Consider the following 20,000-nt stretch of genomic DNA (forward strand, 5'->3'; position numbering starts at 1 on the left):
AGTTTGTCTAATTTAAAAGAAACAAGTTCATACAACTCAAAACAATGAAACAATTCAACTTACTTAAAATGAGTCAGTTTTGTGAACTCAAAAGAAAAAGAAAGTTCTAAATACTCATAAAAGTTAATTTGATGGAAGCAATTTGTATAATTTGAGTTGGCCCTACTCAAACCAATTAATTATTTTGAGCGTTAGGGTTTGTGGTGTAAGAAAAACACCAACATTCAGGATTCAGACGTCAGTAAAATCACACACTATCCCCTGAAAATACTGAAATGACTTCACATCTCTTCAGAAGCAGTTCTTGTCTGAATAGTCTAATAAACGCTGATGGCGTTTGTTCCGCACAAATTAATTTAAAGATATCTAACTTACGATCCATAAGCCATTCCTGTGCGCTCAGTGTTTTTTTTTTTTTTACAAATTAAAAAAGTTGTACACAATGAAATGAACAGCACTTTCTAGAAATATCATTAACATGATGTATAATCACAGTTTTTCTAATAAATAAGTATATTTCCACAGTCAGACGCTTCCTAGAACAAACAAACCACTAGAAATCATTTCAGTTACATCCAAGAACGTCCACTATAGAGTCAAAACCACTGGTTCTGTTGGGACAAATATACAAACCAGCTGAACCATCAGAAAACTCATTTCCACAGAGATATCATAATCTCCTCAATCATTCGTCAGACTGAAGCCCGATAACATGTTTGTCTGTTTGCAACCAGATACAAATTTTACAAACTCAAATCACACAACTCCACAATGTTAATGGAAAATAAAAATAAAGTTTCAGTCTTCACAGCACTAACCAGTTTAATCATTCACGGCTTATTAACATTAATTACAGCAGGGCTGTAACATGAGCTGATGCAGCTAATGATTCATTAAACCATAGAAATGCCAAATTAAAAATAAATAAAGTGACAGTAAACTGACATCACAGAACCAAATGTTTTGTTAAGTTTTTGAAATATTAATATTAATGGGGAAGTTCAAGTAAATATTTTAGGACTAACAATAAAGTTCCTTGAAAAATTGCATTACTCTCTGATATTAAGCAATGCTGTTGAAGCATCACAGCTTTTATGAGGCGTAACGACTTTCTCTTTCTTATCGGATCAAACAATCCGTTCATTAACGAGTTTATTTTCAGGCTTACCCGGTTTAGTGTTCAGTTCTCCAGTTCTCCACCCGCGGCCCACATCACCGGAACAAAGAAATCTGCAGAACAATTTACATATAAACAAGGTGTGTGTGTGTGTGTGTGTGTGTGTTTGACCTTCCCTGCAGATGTTTGTGGAGGAGCAGAACAAGCTGACGATGCCGTTCCTGAACTCGTGTGCCGTTAGAGAACGCTTTCATCAGCGGCTCACCGAACTCTACAACTACCCCAAATACAGCTGTCCTTACAAGAGAGGCCAGAGGTCAGAGACACACTCACACACACACACACACACACACACACACACACTCTACTGACTATAATCAACTCTGCAACTACGTGAGTGTGAGTGAGTGAGTGTGTACGTGAGAGTGAGTGTTTGTGAGTGAGAGAGAGAGAGAGAGAGTGTGTGAGCACGCTGGTGAATATTAAAACTGTGATAATTGTAAATACTGTAAATATTGTAATTGCATGTTAGTTGAGGTGATCCTTTTGTTGGTGCTGTATCTGTATTTTATATTGTGAATGAACTCATCTGTAAGATTGCTCATTGTCCACTGTATAAACCTGTATAAAATTAGCTTGCAGCTATCTCTGGTCTGTGCAACACATTTGTTGTGCAATGTCCCTGTCAAATAAATAAATAAATAACAATATTAATATTACATATTCTGTATTATATTGCTGTTGCAATTATGTTGCTGTTGCATCAATGCATTGTAAAAATAGCACAAAATAAAATGTCAACTTGGGCAATGCATTTCTGTATGTGATATGAAATAAGTATTAACTTAACTGAATTTAAATACACATATTCAATGTTGTATTGCAGATATTTCTATTCTTATAACGAGGGTTTGCAGAACCAGAACGTCCTGTACGTGCAGAACTCTTTAGACAGTCCAGCGTCGGTGTTCTTCGACCCAAACACACTCTCAGACGACGGGACTGTGGCTCTCAAGAGTGAGTCATGAACACACACACACAACACACACACACACACACACACACACACACACACACACACACACACACACACACACACACACACACACACACACACACACACACACACACACACACTGCCTCTTCAGTCTTTCCTTGCGTGTCCCGACAGGTTGTCATTCCTGTTTAAAAACACACACAGTATCCATGGTCAAACAACAAAAACATACATGCATATGGGGCATAAAAACACAATTATACTCAATAAAATGATTTTTAAAAAAGATTTTTAAAACATTATATAAGCATTTTGATTCTGTAAATAAAATCAGATTATAAAATAATTGAGTTCATAAAAATATACTAATTAAAATGAAAGAATATAGACTTGAAACATTACATAAATAATACTGAAAATTTGGTTTCTATGAATGCACTCATGTTCAAAAGTTTGGGGTCGGCTGAGAAAGCCTGCATTTATTAGATCAAAAATACAGTAATATTGTGAAATATTATTATAATGTAAATCAGCTGTTCTCTATGTGAATATACAGTAAAGTGTAATTTATTCCGGTGATCAAAGCTGAATTTTCAGCATCATTACTCCAGTCTTCAGTGTCACATGATCCTTCAGAAATCACTCTAATATGAGGATTTGATGCTCAACAAACATTTATGATTATTATCAGTGTTGGAAACAGTTCATATTTTTGTGGAAACCGTCATACATTTTATTTTTCAGGATTCTTAGATTTTTTTTAAATAGAATCTTTTCTGACATTATAAATGTCTTTACTGTCACTTTTACTTAATTAATTTAAAATTAATTTAGAATTAATTTCTTTAAAACAAAAAGAAACAAAAAAACCCTTCTGACCCCAAACTTTTGAACGGTCGTGTAAATACATTAATAAATGAATATGCAAAAAAGCAATTATACTAATACTAATAAAAAAAATACTGACATTTAAAACATTCCATACACAAAACTGGAGTTTTTCTGAGATGCATTGAATTATGCAAATCACAGCCTGACTGAATATCTCTTCATTTATGCATTTCTCTTCAACACGGTAGTTTTAAGGCCATCTGATATTCTGTCTGCAGAAACACATTAAAGCAGATTATTTGCATATTATGTGAAACTCGACTACTTTCCCTCATGGGTAATTCCTGCAGTCTCAGTTGTAGAAATGTGCAGTGTTTGAGGAAGCGCTTCTGAGCCCTGAGGGATCTTCAGGAAAACACACAGCTGGAATGTTTGCACTGCTTTAAGGCACATTCACACATGGAATCAAATCAATTGAACTGTGGATGAACACATTTTTATGACTGTAAACTTGACTGACAAGAACTCTTATCTTCCACTCTTTTGCTCTCTGAGGTTTATTTTATAGCAAAAGCTTCAATCAAACTATTAAAGCTGACAGTTTTGCTCTGAAATGCGATCACAGAACCAGTCACATGGGTCAATTTTTTTGAAATTGATATTTATCCATAATCTGAAAGCTGAATAAATAAGCTTTCCATTGATGTATGGTGTGTTAGGACAGGACAATATCTGAGGTAAATCTGAGGTAAAATAAAATAACTCTTTTGACTTAAATCTGGATCTGAACTTGTTGCTCATGTGTCCTCTCGGGTTGTGTGTGTGCAGTGGGTCGCCTGTCCGAGGAATGTGAGTATTTTGCGTACGGTCTGAGCAGCGCCGGCTCGGATTGGGTGACGATCCGGTTCCTGAGGGCCGACGACCAGGTCGATCTGCCCGATGTTCTGGAGAGAGTGAAGTTCAGTTGCCTGGCCTGGACACACGACGCCAAGGGAATCTTCTACAACTGCTACCCTCGACAGGACGGCAAAGCTGACGGTGCGACACTACGATTAGGCAATATACACAACAGTCTTAAAGCGCTGGTTCAGTCAGTTTTTTTTTTTAGGATACTATGCATCCTGATAAAGTTCCCTTGGCCTTTGGAATTAAAATAGCCCCACATCATCACATAGCATTCACCATACCTAGAGATTGGCATGGTTTTATTTCAGTTAGCCTAATAGCTAGTTTGATTTGCATCTTATGGAAAGTACTCCATGCCAATCTCTAGGTATGGTGAAGGCTATGTGATGATGTGGGGCTATTTTAATTCCAAAGGCCAAGGGAACTTTATCAGGATGCATAGTATCCTGGATCCATGAAGTAACTGGCCTTTAAAAATAAAAATCTGCCTGCCTCTATGGGAATTTAACATAGGGGTGTCCAAACTTATGCACCCTGTATTTTAAGGAAGAACATTTATTTATTTACGATACATTATTCATTCACAAAGAAAATTGGTGTCCTTAAAGGTTGGATTTTTCCTAATTTTTTTAATTAAGGCATTAAGTTCAATTTCCAAAAGATGATTTTTTATTCCTCTTTTTAGTCAACTTTAGCATGGGTGTCTAAACTTAGGCATAGCACTGTACCTATAGACTGAACACGTGATACACATGTGAACGCCGTCAGCGTTTTCACAGATTCACGTTTTTGAAGTTTTTGCAGAGATTATAACGCTTTTCAAAATGTTTAAACGCTTGCACCTTGGAACCTGTGTCAAGGTTTGTGTTCTCGAGCTCCAAACACTGTTAGCGTGCGAATGAACGTCCAGAACACATTAAAAGTTTCTGTTTTCTGTAGAACGGTGTGTGTTAGCGGCCGCTAAGTTAATAACTAATGATCTTTACAACGGAAGTGAATCAATCAAACTAACTTTATCTGGACACTAACTTTATTCTAGATCTGCTGTAAAGCCTGAACACTCTCTGTTACTGTAATCTCCTATTATCACTGTAAAGCCGCTGTGAAACTCTATATTGTTAAAGCGCTGTATAAATGAAGGAGACTAGACTTGATCCGTGGAAAACTACACGGCTTTCCTTCTTCACTGACATCACTTACAGTCAAACCAAAATGTATTCACTCAGACACCTTCAACATTCCTCACATCATCACAGTTTATTCTCTATAGTTCAGAAAATGGCAATAAAATATGAGCAGAACTCAGTTGATATTTGACTGGTTTTGTCCGTCCTTCTGTTAGACTGTCTCACACATGAATTATGTTGAATATCTGTCAGCTGTTAAATTTAACTACACAATTAGATAATACCAGTTTAGCTCAACCAATCTCCAAGCAATGCTTCATTGTGTTCAGTCTGTGTGTAAAAAGAGCATTAGCAATTAAAGAAAACACACTTCAGCAAAACATGATCAGCTCAAAGTGTAGGAATCATTTTTGCTCCCAAATCTTTATAAATGTCACTGGTAGTCACTGGATGAAGAATATTTGGGTATAATATGTCACAGTTTACTTTATTTTGCTCTCCTCACTTACAGAAATGAACTATAGTGTCCTGATCACACTAGTTATAAAAAATATAAAAAATTAAATCTGGTGTCTGAATAACTTTTGGTTTGACTGTATACACTGCAAAGTTATTACTGTCTTCCTCAGTGTTTCTATCTTGATTTCCAGCACAAATATCCAAACATTCTTAAATCAAGAGACATTTACTGGAGTATCAAAATGACTGAACATATTAAGTCTTGGTTTCTGAAACAAGATTATGAAAATGAAGTGAGTTTGCGCTTAAAACAAGAACACATATCAGTCAGTGGAGTCAGAAATATTCATTAAAAGGGGAAACAAGATTATTTTTATTACCTTGTCAGCAGAGATTTTTTTTTGTTTTAAGCAAAATCTCACTTCATTTTTGTATAAAATTGTATTATCTTGTGTCATTTTGCTTCTATCTTGATTTAAGAATGTTTAGGTATTTGTACTGGAAAACAAGACAGAAACACTGAGGAAGAAAATAGTTTTTGTGCTGGTCTGGTTCCAGTGTGGTACAGTACATGCAACACCCAACTTTCACAATCCAGACACTTTGTTTTACAATATGCCAGTAAAAAACAGCCCTTCATGTTGACTTCCAGTGATTGGCTTGTGTTATTTCCATCCTAGGCACTGAGACCACAACCAACCTAAACCAGAAACTGTACTACCACGTCATCGGCACGAGCCAATCAGAAGACGTCCTGGTGGTAGAATTTCCTGAAAACCCAAAATGGCACAGTAGCCTTACCGTAAGTGGACTGCTAATTTACACAAAACCCACTATTCAGGAAGATTACATGATGCAACTTGCCCCCATGTTTCACACAACACCTGTTCTCTTGTTTCGTGTGATTCTCTTTCCTCCTGTTGCTGCTGTTTAGGTCTCTGATGACGGCAGGTTTGCAGTGCTGTCCATCACTGAGGGCTGTGAGCCGGTCAACCGTCTGTGGTACTGTGACCTGAACAAGCTTCCCAACGGGATCACAGGTCAGAATACTGGGGTCACAGGTCAGAATACTGGGTCATGTATGTGTGCTGTGTGTATGTATGTATGTATGTATGTATGTATGTATGTGTGTATGTATGCATGTACTGTATGTTTGTATGCGTGTATGCATGCATGTAATGTATTTATGTATGTTTGTATGCATGTACTGAATGCGTCTATGTATGTATTTATGTATGTATGCATGTATGTATGTATGTATGTATGTATGTATATTTATGTATGTATGTATGTATTTATGTATGTATGCATGTATGTATGTATGTATGTATGCATGTATGTATGTATGTATGCATGTATGTATGTATGTATGTATGTATGTATGTATGCATGTATTTATGTATGTATGTATTTATGTATTTATGTATGTATGCATGTATGTATGTATGTATGTATGCATGTATGCATGTATGTATTTATGTATGTATGTATGTATGCATGTATGTATGTATGCATGTATGTATGTATGCATGTATGTATGTATGTATGTATGCATGTATGTATGTATGTATGTATGTATGTATGTATGCATGTATGTATGTATGTATGTATGTATGTATGTATGTATGTATGTATGTATGTATGTATGCATGTATGTATGTATGTATGTATGTATGTATGTATGCATGCATGTATGTATGTATGTATGTATGTATGTATGTATGTATGTATGTATGTATGTATGCATGTATGTATGCATGTATGTATGTATGCATGTATGTATGTATGTATGTATGTATGTATGTATGTATGCATGTATGTATGTATGTATGTATGTATGTATGTATGCATGTATGTATGCATGTATGTATGTATGTATGTATGTATGTATGTATGTATGCATGTATGTATGTATGTATGTATGTATGTATGTATGTATGTATGTATGTATGTATGCATGCATGTATGTATGTATGTATGTATGTATGTATGCATGCATGCATGTATGTATGTATGTATGTATGTATGTATGTATGTATGTATGTATGTATGCATGTATGTATGCATGTATGTATGTATGTATGTATGTATGTATGTATGTATGCATGTATGTATGTATGTATGTATGTATGTATGTATGTATGTATGTATGTATGCATGTATGTATGCATGTATGTATGTATGTATGTATGTATGTATGCATGTATTTATGTATGCATGTATGTATGTATGCATGTATGTATGTATGTATGTATGTATGTATGTATGTATGTATGTATGTATGTATGCATGTATGTATGCATGTATGTATGTATGTATGTATGTATGTATGTATGTATGCATGTATGTATGCATGTATGTATGTATGCATGTATGTATGTATGTATGTATGTATGTATGTATGTATGCATGTATGTATGTATGTATGTATGTATGTATGTATGTATGTATGTATGCATGTATGTATGCATGTATGTATGTATGTATGTATGTATGTATGTATGTATGCATGTATGTATGTATGTATGTATGTATGTATGTATGTATGTATGTATGTATGCATGTATGTATGCATGTATGTATGTATGTATGTATGTATGTATGCATGTATTTATGTATGCATGTATGTATGTATGTATGTATGTATGTATGTATGCATGTATGTATGTATGTATGTATGTATGTATGTATGCATGTATGTATGTATGTATGCATGTATGTATGTATTATGTATGCATGCATGTATATATGTATGTATTTATGTATGTATGCATGTATGTGTATATACACACTCACACCAATATATAGTATATTATAAGATATATATTACGCTGCTATTGAAGGTTTGCTGCCGTGGGTGAAGTTAGTGGACACGTTTGAAGCGCAGTACACGTACATCACCAACGAGGGCACTGTCTTCACTCTACGCACCAACCTGGAGGCTCCTCGTTACCGTCTCATTACCATAGACCTGCAGAAACCAGAGCAGGAGCACTGGAAAACACTCATTCCCCAGCACGAGAAGGACGTCCTGGGTAAGAGAACATCTGGAGAACCCCTAGAACTATCCAGAAAAATAAGAATAAAGGTAGTTGAAACATGGGGTTGATGTTAGACAGCTGCTCATCAAACATTCGGTAACACTTCACAATAAGGTTCATTAGTTAACAAATGTATTAACTAACATGAACCAACAATGAGCAATACATTTGTTACAGTATGTATTAATCTTTGTTATTATTAGTTAATAAAAATACAGCTGTTCATTGTTCATGTTAGTTCACTGTGCATTAAGTAAGGGTTAATGCCCGACGAGGTGTCCATTGTCAGGTATTAATGGATGACGGCGAGGCGTGAACCGTCCGACGCGCAGCGGACGTCCATACCTGACAATGGACACCTCAAGGGCATTAACCCACTTATACTATGGTCACTTGCCAAATAACACATTTTTAAAACATTAGTTTATATTTTAATTAGTTTTACAATCGAAATCTAAAGTTTTTACAAACAATAACTTGGTTTCCCTGGTTACGCCTGACGGTTTATTTAGCAACCGGAGATATTTATAGTCCGATCGATTTATAGTCCGTATAGAGCTGGTAAGTCCCGCCCCTTCCGCTAACCCCACTGGACCTCTAGGTTGAAAAATCGTCAATGCAAGTGACACACGTCACATAGGCGACATGTAGTCTTTCTCGTTATGTCTTTTCCACAACTGCTAGCCAAAGAATCATACAATATACTGTCAAACTCGTAACATGAAAAATTATATAAAAAATTCACAGACAACATATGTTCACATTCATGGCACAATTCAAATGGGACCAGAAAATAATTATTTTCTCACATTCACTTGCATTGACGATTTTTCAACCTAGAGGTCCACTTGGGGTTTTACGGATGGGCGGGACTTACCAGCTCTATAGAGACTTTGACTGCCTGTTGCTATGGTTACTCACAGCTAATGTAGCCAGTGCATTTATTTATTAATTTCGAGCAGTAAACAGACAGTTTCACCAGAACTCCTTTACTAGGTGTCCTCTATCACTTTTTAATGGACACCCTGCAGCCAATCAGAATCGAGTATTTGCCCAGACCATGGTATAACTAAAGTTAACAAATTTTAACAATGTATTAGTAAATGTTGAAATTGATATTAACTATGATTAATACATGCTGAAGTATTGTTAATTTTTAATGTTAACTAAGGGAGTTAACTAATGTTAACTAATGAACCTTTTTGTAAAGTGTTACCAAACATTCACAGTGAAGAACCAGTCGTGTGATGATTTGATGATACATGATGATGTGGAAAATCTTTTGCTTTTCTTTTCTTTTTGGAGAGGCCAGCTTTTACATTGAATATTTTTATCAAGGTAGTTTTATTTTTAAAGGTAAACTTCTGTTAAGACACATACTCTCTATTCTTCATTACAAAATCTATTAAACATTTCCTGTTATTACTATTGTTATTACAATTCGCAACTAATTAAACAGTAAAACATTTTTTAAAGAATTATTCTGGCCAACAGAAATTATAATTAATAAATTGTATAGAATTAAAACTAATAAAACATGTGACAAAGTGACATGTTAAAGAAAGTTAAAAAAATTAATTAGAAATATTTTGGAAACTATTTTCTTAGTATTTAGCATTAGTCAACATATTTGTGTGAAACTGTCACAAGCCTATACACACACACACACACACACGCGCTTCCTCTTCACCCACACTATCATTAACTCATTTCCAATAAAAGCTGCAGAACGACAGTGTGTGTGTATCCGGTGCGCAGGGTTCGTGGAGTGTGTGAACCAGCGCTTCCTGCTGGTGAATTATGTGCATGACGTGAAGGACATCTTACAGCTGTATGAACTAGAGTCGGGGAAACTGATCCGAGACCTGCCGTTAGATGTGGGAACTGTCGTCGGTCTGAGCTGCAAGAAGAAACACGCTGACTTCTTCTACAAGTTCACCTCGTTCACTACACCGGGTAAAGTGCACTTAAACATCTTCTACAAGTTCACCTCGTTCACTACACCGGGTAAAGTGCACTAAAACTTCTTCTACAAGTTCACCTCGTTCACTACACCGGGTAAAGTGCACTTAAACATCTTCTACAAGTTCACCTCGTTCACTACACCGGGTAAAGTGCACTAAAACATCTTCTACAAGTTCACCTCGTTCACTACACCGGGTAAAGTGCACTAAAACATCTTCTACAAGTTCACCTCGTTCACTACACCAGGTAAAGTGCACTAAAACATCTTCTACAAGTTCACCTCGTTCACTACACCGGGTAAAGTGCACTAAAACATCTTCTACAAGTTCACCTCGTTCACTACACCGGGTAAAGTGCACTAAAACATCTTCTACAAGTTCACCTTGTTCACTACACCGGGTAAAGTGCACTAAAACATCTTCTACAAGTTCACCTTGTTCACTACACCGGGTAAAGTGCACTAAAACATCTTCTACAAGTTCACCTCGTTCACTACACCAGGTAAAGTGCACTAAAACATCTTCTACAAGTTCACCTTGTTCACTACACCGGGTAAAGTGCACTAAAACATCTTCTACAAGTTCACCTTGTTCACTACACCGGGTAAAGTGCACTAAAACATCTTCTACAAGTTCACCTCGTTCACTACACCAGGTAAAGTGCACTAAAACATCTTCTACAAGTTCACCTCGTTCACTACACCGCGTAAAGTGCACTAAAACATCTACTACAAGTTCACCTCGTTCACTACACCGGGTAAAGTGCACTAAAACATCTTCTACAAGTTCACCTTGTTCACTACACCGGGTAAAGTGCACTAAAACATCTTCTACAAGTTCACCTCGTTCACTACACCTCGTTCACTACACCTCGTTCACTACACCGGGTAAAGTGCACTAAAACATCTTCTACAAGTTCACCTTGTTCACTACACCGGGTAAAGTGCACTAAAACATCTTCTACAAGTTCACCTCGTTCACTACACCTCGTTCACTACACCTCGTTCACTACACCGGGTAAAGTGCACTAAAACAATCAAAACATGTACAAAATATACAAAGTATGAGGAAAATACTGCAGCGGTGAAAACTAGGGATGCACAATATATAGGCCGATATATGATCATTTTTAATGTTATCGTTATTGGCCCAGTAAAACATTTTGGCAGATATATTAAAGCCAATAAATAATGTATAATCTCCTTCAGCTGAGACACTTCAGATGCGACTGTTCAACATGATGGGTTTGAATTGCTTGAAATATGAGTAGAATCACTTCAGTAGAAAACGACTGTTAAGTGCAACATTTGCAGCACAGGTCTGTCATATAGGCTATAACATTATAATAATAAGAGCATCATAATTGTGTGTTTGGGACATGGATTTTAATGGTGAGACTTTTGTTTTTTAAATCAGGTGCTCAAAAATGATTTAAAAACTTGGATTTAGATTTATCGGCCAATATATCGGTTATCAGCTTTCAAATATAAAGAATTATCGGCATCTGCCAAAATGTTCATATCGGTGCATCGCTATAGTAAAAACAGTAGTTCACATGGATTTCCGGAGTGAGAAAAGTGTGTTTATTGTCTGTGTGTAATCGCTCAGGCATAATCTACCACTGTGACCTGAGTCGGGCCGACCCCGAGCCCACGGTGTTCCGGCAGGTGGAGGTGAAGGGAGTCCAGTCCAGCGACTACCAGACCACTCAGGTCCGTCCCGAATAACACAGATATACTCTATAATATATACACTACCTGTCAAGAGTCTCTTCTGCTCATCAAAGCTGCATTTATTTGATCAAAAATACAGCAAAACAGTGAAATATTATTGTAATGTAAATCATCTGTTCTCTATGTGAATATACAGTAAAGTGTAATTTATTCCTGTGATCAAAGCTGAATGTTCAGCATCATTACTCCAGTCTTCAGTGTCACATGATCCTCCAGAAATCACTCTAATATGAGGATTTGATGCTCAGGAAACATTTATGATTATTACTAAGTTTAACAAGGATGCATTAAATTGATCAGAAGTGACACTAAAGACATTTAGAATGTTACAAAAGATTATATTTCAATATTTCAAATAATTACTGTTTTTTTTTTACTTTCTATTCATCAAAGAATCCTGAAAAATAAAATAACATGTATCATGGCATATCATGTATTTGTGTGTGTATATATTCTCTAATTATTGTGAACGTTTGAGCGGTAGTGTAATAATACACAGCTGAATGTGTGTGTGTGTGTGTGTGTGTGTGTGTGTGTGTTCCAGGTGTTTTACCCCAGTAAAGACGGCACACAGATCCCGATGTTCCTGGTTCACGCGTGCGGCATCGAGAGAGACGGATCTCATCCGGTGTTCCTGTACGGATACGGAGGATTCGAGAACTCAATCCAGCCGCACTACAAGTCAGTGTGAAGATCTCTGTGTGTTTGACTAAAGTATACAAATATACAAAAATAGCACAATATTTGTGTGTGTGTGTGTGTGTGTGTGCAGTTCTGCGTACCTGCTGTTCATAAGACACCTGGGTGGGATCCTGGCCGTGGCAAACATCCGAGGAGGAGGAGAGTACGGGCAAACCTGGCACAAAGGTGTGTGTTCAATGCCCGCTTCAAACAAATACATCAAGTAGAAATTAATAAAAACTAAAACTAACAATATAAATAATAAACATATGTAAATAATAAAAAATAAACTAATACATTTATAAATTAAAAATAAAACTATAATACATATTAATAAATAAATACAATAATAACAAATAAACATATAATATAAATAATATATACAATATATAATAAATAATATATAAATATATAATTAATAAACTAACAAACAAATAAAAGTTTAATGACAGCTGCGATTCTCTGGTGGATCTTGAGCTGGATCTGAGTCTGATGTGAAACTCTCAGAAGGTTTCTGATGACTCTGCATGAAAGTGAACTTAATACCAGCTTTGAAAGTGTGTGAAGAGTGTGTATCTGAGTCACTTATCTGACAATCTGCTCCTCTGTAGGACTGAAGTGCAGAATGACTGTTTGAAACCAAAATGTCAGAACTTGCTCTATAACATTACAATAACAATTAAATATTTAAAAAAAAGAATAGAAGTAGTGAACTGAGTCCTGCAGTGCTCATCTAAAAATGAAATCATTATAACATCTTAAAAGTTTAAACACTCAATTGTTTTCATATGACCAAAAAACCCCATCATATTCATCTTTTAATTAAGACATTTAAATGTGGTAATATTGAAGACTTACTACAAACTAATTATTTTGTTTGTATATTTTTAAAAACTAAAAAACAAAATTCACTACAATCAAATACCATTAACCTTTTCTGGTTACATTTTTGAGAAAGTACTACTCTGCAAAAAGTTACTTTCCTTTTCCTCTGTACATTTGTCTTGTTATCAAGATATAATCTAATTATAACCTATATGCAAATATGCAATAACCTATATTATAAGCAAAATGACTGAAGATATTAAGTCTTGTTTTCTGAAAAAAAAAAAAAATTAAGGGAGTTTGTGGTTTCCGAAAAATCATCTTGTTTTCTCTCGTTTTCTCTTTTTCTGACTCAACTGACAGATATGTGTTCTTGTTTTAAGCATAAACTCGCATTTCCTTCTTCTTCAGAAAAAAAGACTTAATATCTTCAGTTATTTTTATTTTCAGTTTATATTTGCTTCTCCAGTAAATGTCTCTTGATTTAAGAATGATGAGATATGTGTGCAGGAAAACAAGACAGAAACACTGAGGAAGAACATCATTTTTGCAGTGTGTATTTTTGATTTAAAATTTAAACATGAAATATTTTAAAAATTAAAATGCATTTATGTCCACATATTTCCAAATAACTCATCCATTTTTTGAGAAATCATATTTCTAAGCCTGTACCTTACACACACTTCAACTCACAGTTCATATGGGACATTTAAATACAGTAAAGTTATTATTATCTAATATGACCTCATGACAACTTCAGTAGAAGTGGCACAGTTTACCCCGCCCCCCTCTCCCACGTGCATCTTTGACCTCCGGAAGGCTTTAAAGAAAAGCTTTTGATTTCAGCTGGCACTCTTGGGAACAAGCAGAACTGTTTCGATGACTTCCAATGTGCGGCCGAGTACCTGATCCGAGAGGGATTCACCAGAGCCGACCGGATCACCATCAACGGAGCCTCGAACGGTGGCCTTCTCGTGGGTGAGTGTCTGAGAAAACACACAGTCAGGGTTAGAAATAAACACTCGCCAAATGCGGGTTAAAATCAGCTGTGGTGGGTATATATATATATACAAATTTTTTTTTTTTTTAAATCTTCCTTATTTTTAGCTAGTAGAAGTTCTGAATGGCCGGTAACTTAAAAATTTTGTAGCCAAATTGGCCGGTGAGTGGAAAGGTTAATTTCAAACCTGGACACAATCATCTCCAGCTAATGGAGAACACAACCGATCCGACTCGACAGCCTCACACACTCGTCTACTTCGCAAATGGTTAAATCAGAGTCATGCTGTAATGGAAACGTATGGCTGTGCAGCTGTGCGGACCTAATGGTGTGTGTGTGTCTCTCTCTGTGTGTGTGTGTGTGTGTGTGTGTGTGTGTGTGTGTGTGTGTGTGTGTGTGTGTGTGTGTGTGTTGTGTGCCGTTACTCGCAGCTAGCTCTTCTGCTGAGTAAACATGACATTAACAGTCAGAGTTGCTCACTCTTCACTCTCATTAAATAGCAGATTTAGCAGGAGACGCTGTCATTAGATGAGCAGAAGCTGCCAGAGCAAATACTGTTTCAATCTCTGTCTTATTCAAAGCAGAGAGAGAGAGAGAGAGAGAGAGAGAGAGAGAGAGAGAGAGAGACATGACCGAGTCTGTGTCGTTATTGGGTATATGGGGATTGTGTGGTTATTGATTATATGGGGGACTGTGTGGTTTTTGAGTATATGGGGAGTGTGTGGTTATTGAGTATATGGGGTATTGTGTGGTTATTGAGTATATGGGGGATTGTGTGGTTATTGAGTATATGGGGATCGTGTGGTTATTGAGTATATGGGGAACTGTGTGGTTATTGAGTATATGGGGGACTGTGTGGTTATTGAGTATATGGGGATTGTGTGGTTATTGATTATATGGGGGACTGTGTGGTTATTGAGTATATGGGGATCGTGTGGTTATTGAGTATATGGGGACCGTGTGGTTATTGAGTATATGGGGGAGCGTGTGGTTATTGAGTATATGGGGGAGCGTGTGGTTATTGAGTATATGGGGGAGCGTGTGGTTATTGAGTATATGGGGAGCGTGTGGTTATTGAGTATATGGGGGATTGTGTGGTTATTGAGTATATGGGGGACTGTGTGGTTATTGAGTATATGGGGGATTGTGTGGTTATTGAGTATATGGGGGACTGTGTGGTTATTGAGTATATGGGGGACTGTGTGGTTATTGAGTATATGGGGATCGTGTGGTTATTGAGTATATGGGGATCGTGTGGTTATTGAGTATATGGGGGACTGTGTGGTTATTGAGTATATGGGGGACTGTGTGGTTATTGAGTATATGGGGATTGTGTGGTTATTGAGTATATGGGGGACTGTGTGGTTATTGAGTATATGGGGATCGTGTGGTTATTGAGTATATGGGGATCGTGTGGTTATTGAGTATATGGGGGAGTGTGTGGTTATTGAGTATATGGGGATTGTGTGGTTATTGAGTATATGGGGATCGTGTGGTTATTGAGTATATGGGGATCGTGTGGTTATTGAGTATATGGGGTACTGTGTGGTTATTGAGTATATGGGGGAGTGTGTGGTTATTGAGTATATGGGGGAGTGTGTGGTTATTGAGTATATGGGGATCGTGTGGTTATTGAGTATATGGGGGATCGTGTGGTTATTGAGTATATGGGGGATCGTGTGGTTATTGAGTATATGGGGATTGTGTGGTTGAGTATATGGGGATCGTGTGGTTATTGAGTATATGGGGGATCGTGTGGTTATTGAGTATATGGGGACTGTGTGGTTATTGAGTATATGGGGATCGTGTGGTTATTGAGTATATGGGGGAGTGTGTGGTTATTGAGTATATGGCGATCGTGTGGTTATTGAGTATATGGGGATCGTGTGGTTATTGAGTATATGGGGATCGTGTGGTTATTGAGTATATGGGGGATCGTGTGGTTATTGAGTATATGGGGGATCGTGTGGTTATTGAGTATATGGGGATCGTGTGGTTGAGTATATGGGGATCGTGTGGTTATTGAGTATATGGGGGATTGTGTGGTTATTGAGTATATGGGGACTGTGTGGTTATTGAGTATATGGGGATCGTGTGGTTATTGAGTATATGGGGGAGTGTGTGGTTATTGAGTATATGGCGATCGTGTGGTTATTGAGTATATGGGGATTGTGTGGTTATTGAGTATATGGGGATCGTGTGGTTATTGAGTATATGGGGGATCGTGTGGTTATTGAGTATATGGGGGACTGTGTGGTTATTGAGTATATGGGGAGTGTGTGGTCATTGAGTATATGGGGATCGTGTGGTTATTGAGTATATGGGGATCGTGGTTATTGAGTATATGGGGATCGTGTGGTTATTGAGTATATGGGGGACTGTGTGGTTATTGAGTATATGGGGAGTGTGTGATTATTGAGTATATGGGGATCGTGTGGTTATTGAGTATATGGGGGAGTGTGTGGTTATTGAGTATATGGGGTTTGTGTGGTTATTGAGTATATGGGGGAGTGTGTGGTTATTGAGTATATGGGGTATTGTGTGGTTATTGAGTATATGGGGATTGTGTGGTTATTGAGTATATGGGGATCGTGTGGTTATTGAGTATATGGGGATTGTGTGGTTATTGAGTATATGGGGATCGTGTGGTTATTGAGTATATGGGGATCGTGTGGTTATTGAGTATATGGGGGACTGTGTGGTTATTGAGTATATGGGGATTGTGTGGTTATTGAGTATATGGGGATTGTGTGGTTATTGAGGATATGGGGGACTGTGTGGTTATTGAGTATATGGGGATTGTGTGGTTATTGAGTATATGGGGATTGTGTGGTTATTGGGTATATGTGTGATGTAGGAAATGCAGGAAAACAGAAAGGCACTTCATTTGGGCATTCAGGGTTTTCACAAGTAACAGAGTTTCGGTATTCAGTGTTCAGCTCAGTTTAACAACTAACAAATTTCATTCCGCAAAAATTTCGCAAATTTCCCCCCAAAATTCAGAGTCAAAAAATCTGCTGCTTCCACCTACACCTGGTTGTGGGTTACTAGTGTGTGTGTGTGTGTGTGTGTGTGTGTGAGTGAGTGAGTGAGTGAGTGAGTGAGTGAGTGAGTGAGTGAGTGTGTGTATGTGAGGAGACAATCAGAACAAGATGTGTGTGTGTAGGCGGTGCACCGGTTTGAAAACAGTGGCGGTGAATAAATTACTAAGCATTAGAAAAATCCTCTTTACTGTGAATGTGTTAGCTAGGTTAGTGTGTGTGTGTGCCAATCCAGACGTTTAGTCACAGTATAGAAACGTGGCCTTTAAAGATGTGAGGTGTGTCAAATCGGGCTGTTCTATCTGAGTAATCCACACAGTGAAGCCCACTCATTTAAGCGCAGGTGTGTGAGTCAGTGTAAATGCGGTAAACGCGGAGTGTGTTTGGCCATTTCATACAGTGGGAGAAGAGTGATGTGTGTTTTCCTCTGTGTGTGTGTTTCAGGCGCGTGTGTGAACCAGCGGCCCGATCTCTTCGGTTGTGCCGTCGCTGAGGTCGGGGTCATGGACATGCTCAAGTTTCACAAGTTCACCATCGGTCATGCCTGGACCACCGACTACGGCTGTGCGGACGATCCGGAGCAGTTTCAGTGGCTCATCAAGTAGGGCTTCCAGTCTTCTGGACAACCTATAACACTATAACCAACAAGTAGTTGTAAAATAAAACAAATAAAATAATAGTCAAGTCAAGTCTCCTTCATTTATACAGCACTTTAAACAATATAGATCATTTCACAGCAGCTTTACAGTGATAACAGGAGATTACAGTAACAGAGATTGTTTGGGCTTTACAGCAGATCTAGAATAAAGTTATTGTCCAGCTAAAGTTAGTTTTGATTGATTCACTTCCGTCGTAAAGATCATTAGTTATTAACTTAGCTAACACACACCGTTCTCACTGAGAACAAAAACTTTTAATGCGTTCTGGCCAGTTTCTTTGAATACTTAACATGAGTGTGATGTGTCCGGCACAGGTACTCTCCTCTCCACAACCTCCCTCAGGATCCTGGAGCTGGCGGCCCGTATCCCGCGATGCTGTTGCTGACGGCGGATCACGATGACCGTGTGGTTCCTCTACACACACTGAAGTACGCAGCGGCTCTCCAGCACGGCGTGGGCCAAAGCCAGGCTCAGAAACAGCCGCTGATGGTGCGAGTCGACACACGCAGCGGACACGGGTCCGGCAAACCCACCGCTAAAGCCATCCTGGAGGACACACACGTCTTCTCCTTCATAGCGCACACACTGGGACTCGCCTGGAGAGAGTGAGAAGAGGAACACACTTACACTACCAGTCAGAAGCTCTGGATCGGTAAGATTTTTAATAAAGAAGTCTCTTCTGCTCACCAAGGCTGCATTTATATATATATATATTTTTTTTTTTTAAATACAGTAAAACAGTGAAATATTATTCCAATGTAAATCAGCTGTTGTCTATGTGAATATACAGTAAAGTGTAATTTATTCCTGTGATCAAAGCTGAATGTTCAGCATCATTACTCCAGTCTTCAGTGTCACATGATCCTACAGAAATCACTCTAATATGATGATTTGATGATCAAGAAACATTTATGATTATTATCAGTGTTGAAAACAGCTGTGTACATTTTTATTTCAGGATTCTTTGATGAATAGAAAGTTTAAAAGAACAGCATTTATCTGAAATAGAAGCTTTTGTAACATTAAACACTACCGTTCAAAAGTTTGGGTTCAGTAAGAATTTTAATTTTAGTTTTTGGAGGGAAAGAAATAAAAGAAATCAATACTTTTATTCATCAAGAATTAATTAAATTGATCAAAAGTGACAGTAAAGACATTTATAATGTTACAAGATTCTATTTCAAATAAATGCTGTTTTTTTTTTTTACTTTATATTCATCAAATAATCTTGTACACAAAAGAAATTGTACACAACAGTTTTCTACATTGATAATAATCATAAATGTTTCTTGATCATCAAATCCTCATATTAGAGTGATTTCTGAAGGATCATGTGACACTGAAGACTGGAGTAATGATGCTGAACATTCAGATCACAGGAATAAATTACACTTTACTATATATTCACATAGAAAAGTTATTTTAAATTGTCATAATATTTAACAATAATACTGTTTTTTTTGTTGTTGTATTTTTAATCAAATAAATGCAGCCTTGGTGAGCAGAAGAGACTCTTTTAAAAACATTAAAAATCTCCCCGATCTGAAACTTTAGACTGTAGTGTAGGCACAACTTATCTCGTGATTTCTATAGATATCATCTTTATTAGAGAGAAACCG

General features: G+C 37.2%; 1 protein-coding gene across 4 annotated transcripts in view; it reads left to right on the top strand.

Moving 5' to 3' along the window:
• Positions 1–20,000, top strand: part of LOC307163053 (prolyl endopeptidase) — a 24,481-nt gene that overhangs the window by 3,891 nt on the left and 590 nt on the right. The window contains exons 3-16 of one of the 4 annotated variants that reach the window (XR_013822010.1): positions 1,300–1,433; positions 2,004–2,134; positions 3,774–3,983; positions 6,118–6,239; positions 6,372–6,477; positions 8,281–8,472; positions 10,237–10,434; positions 12,051–12,154; positions 12,720–12,856; positions 12,948–13,042; positions 14,528–14,659; positions 18,167–18,323; positions 18,696–19,053; positions 19,887–20,000. The exon at positions 19,887–20,000 is cut by the window's right edge and continues 590 nt beyond it. Coding sequence is in view for 3 of the 4 variants with exons in the window: in XM_079878880.1 (XP_079735006.1) it covers positions 1,300–1,433; positions 2,004–2,134; positions 3,774–3,983; positions 6,118–6,239; positions 6,372–6,477; positions 8,281–8,472; positions 10,237–10,434; positions 12,051–12,154; positions 12,720–12,856; positions 12,948–13,042; positions 14,528–14,659; positions 18,167–18,323; positions 18,696–18,986; positions 19,884–19,935 (2,061 nt within the window). In the remaining variant the exon portion in view is untranslated. Of the gene's footprint in view, positions 1–1,299; positions 1,434–2,003; positions 2,135–3,773; positions 3,984–6,117; positions 6,240–6,371; positions 6,478–8,280; positions 8,473–10,236; positions 10,435–12,050; positions 12,155–12,719; positions 12,857–12,947; positions 13,043–14,527; positions 14,660–18,166; positions 18,324–18,695; positions 19,054–19,873 lie in introns of all 4 variants that reach the window. The other 3 variants (XM_079878882.1, XM_079878881.1, XM_079878880.1) reach the window with 3 other exon arrangements.

This window comes from Squalius cephalus (genome assembly GCF_949319135.1).
Source record: "Squalius cephalus genome assembly, chromosome: 8".
NCBI lineage: Eukaryota > Metazoa > Chordata > Actinopteri > Cypriniformes > Leuciscidae > Squalius > Squalius cephalus.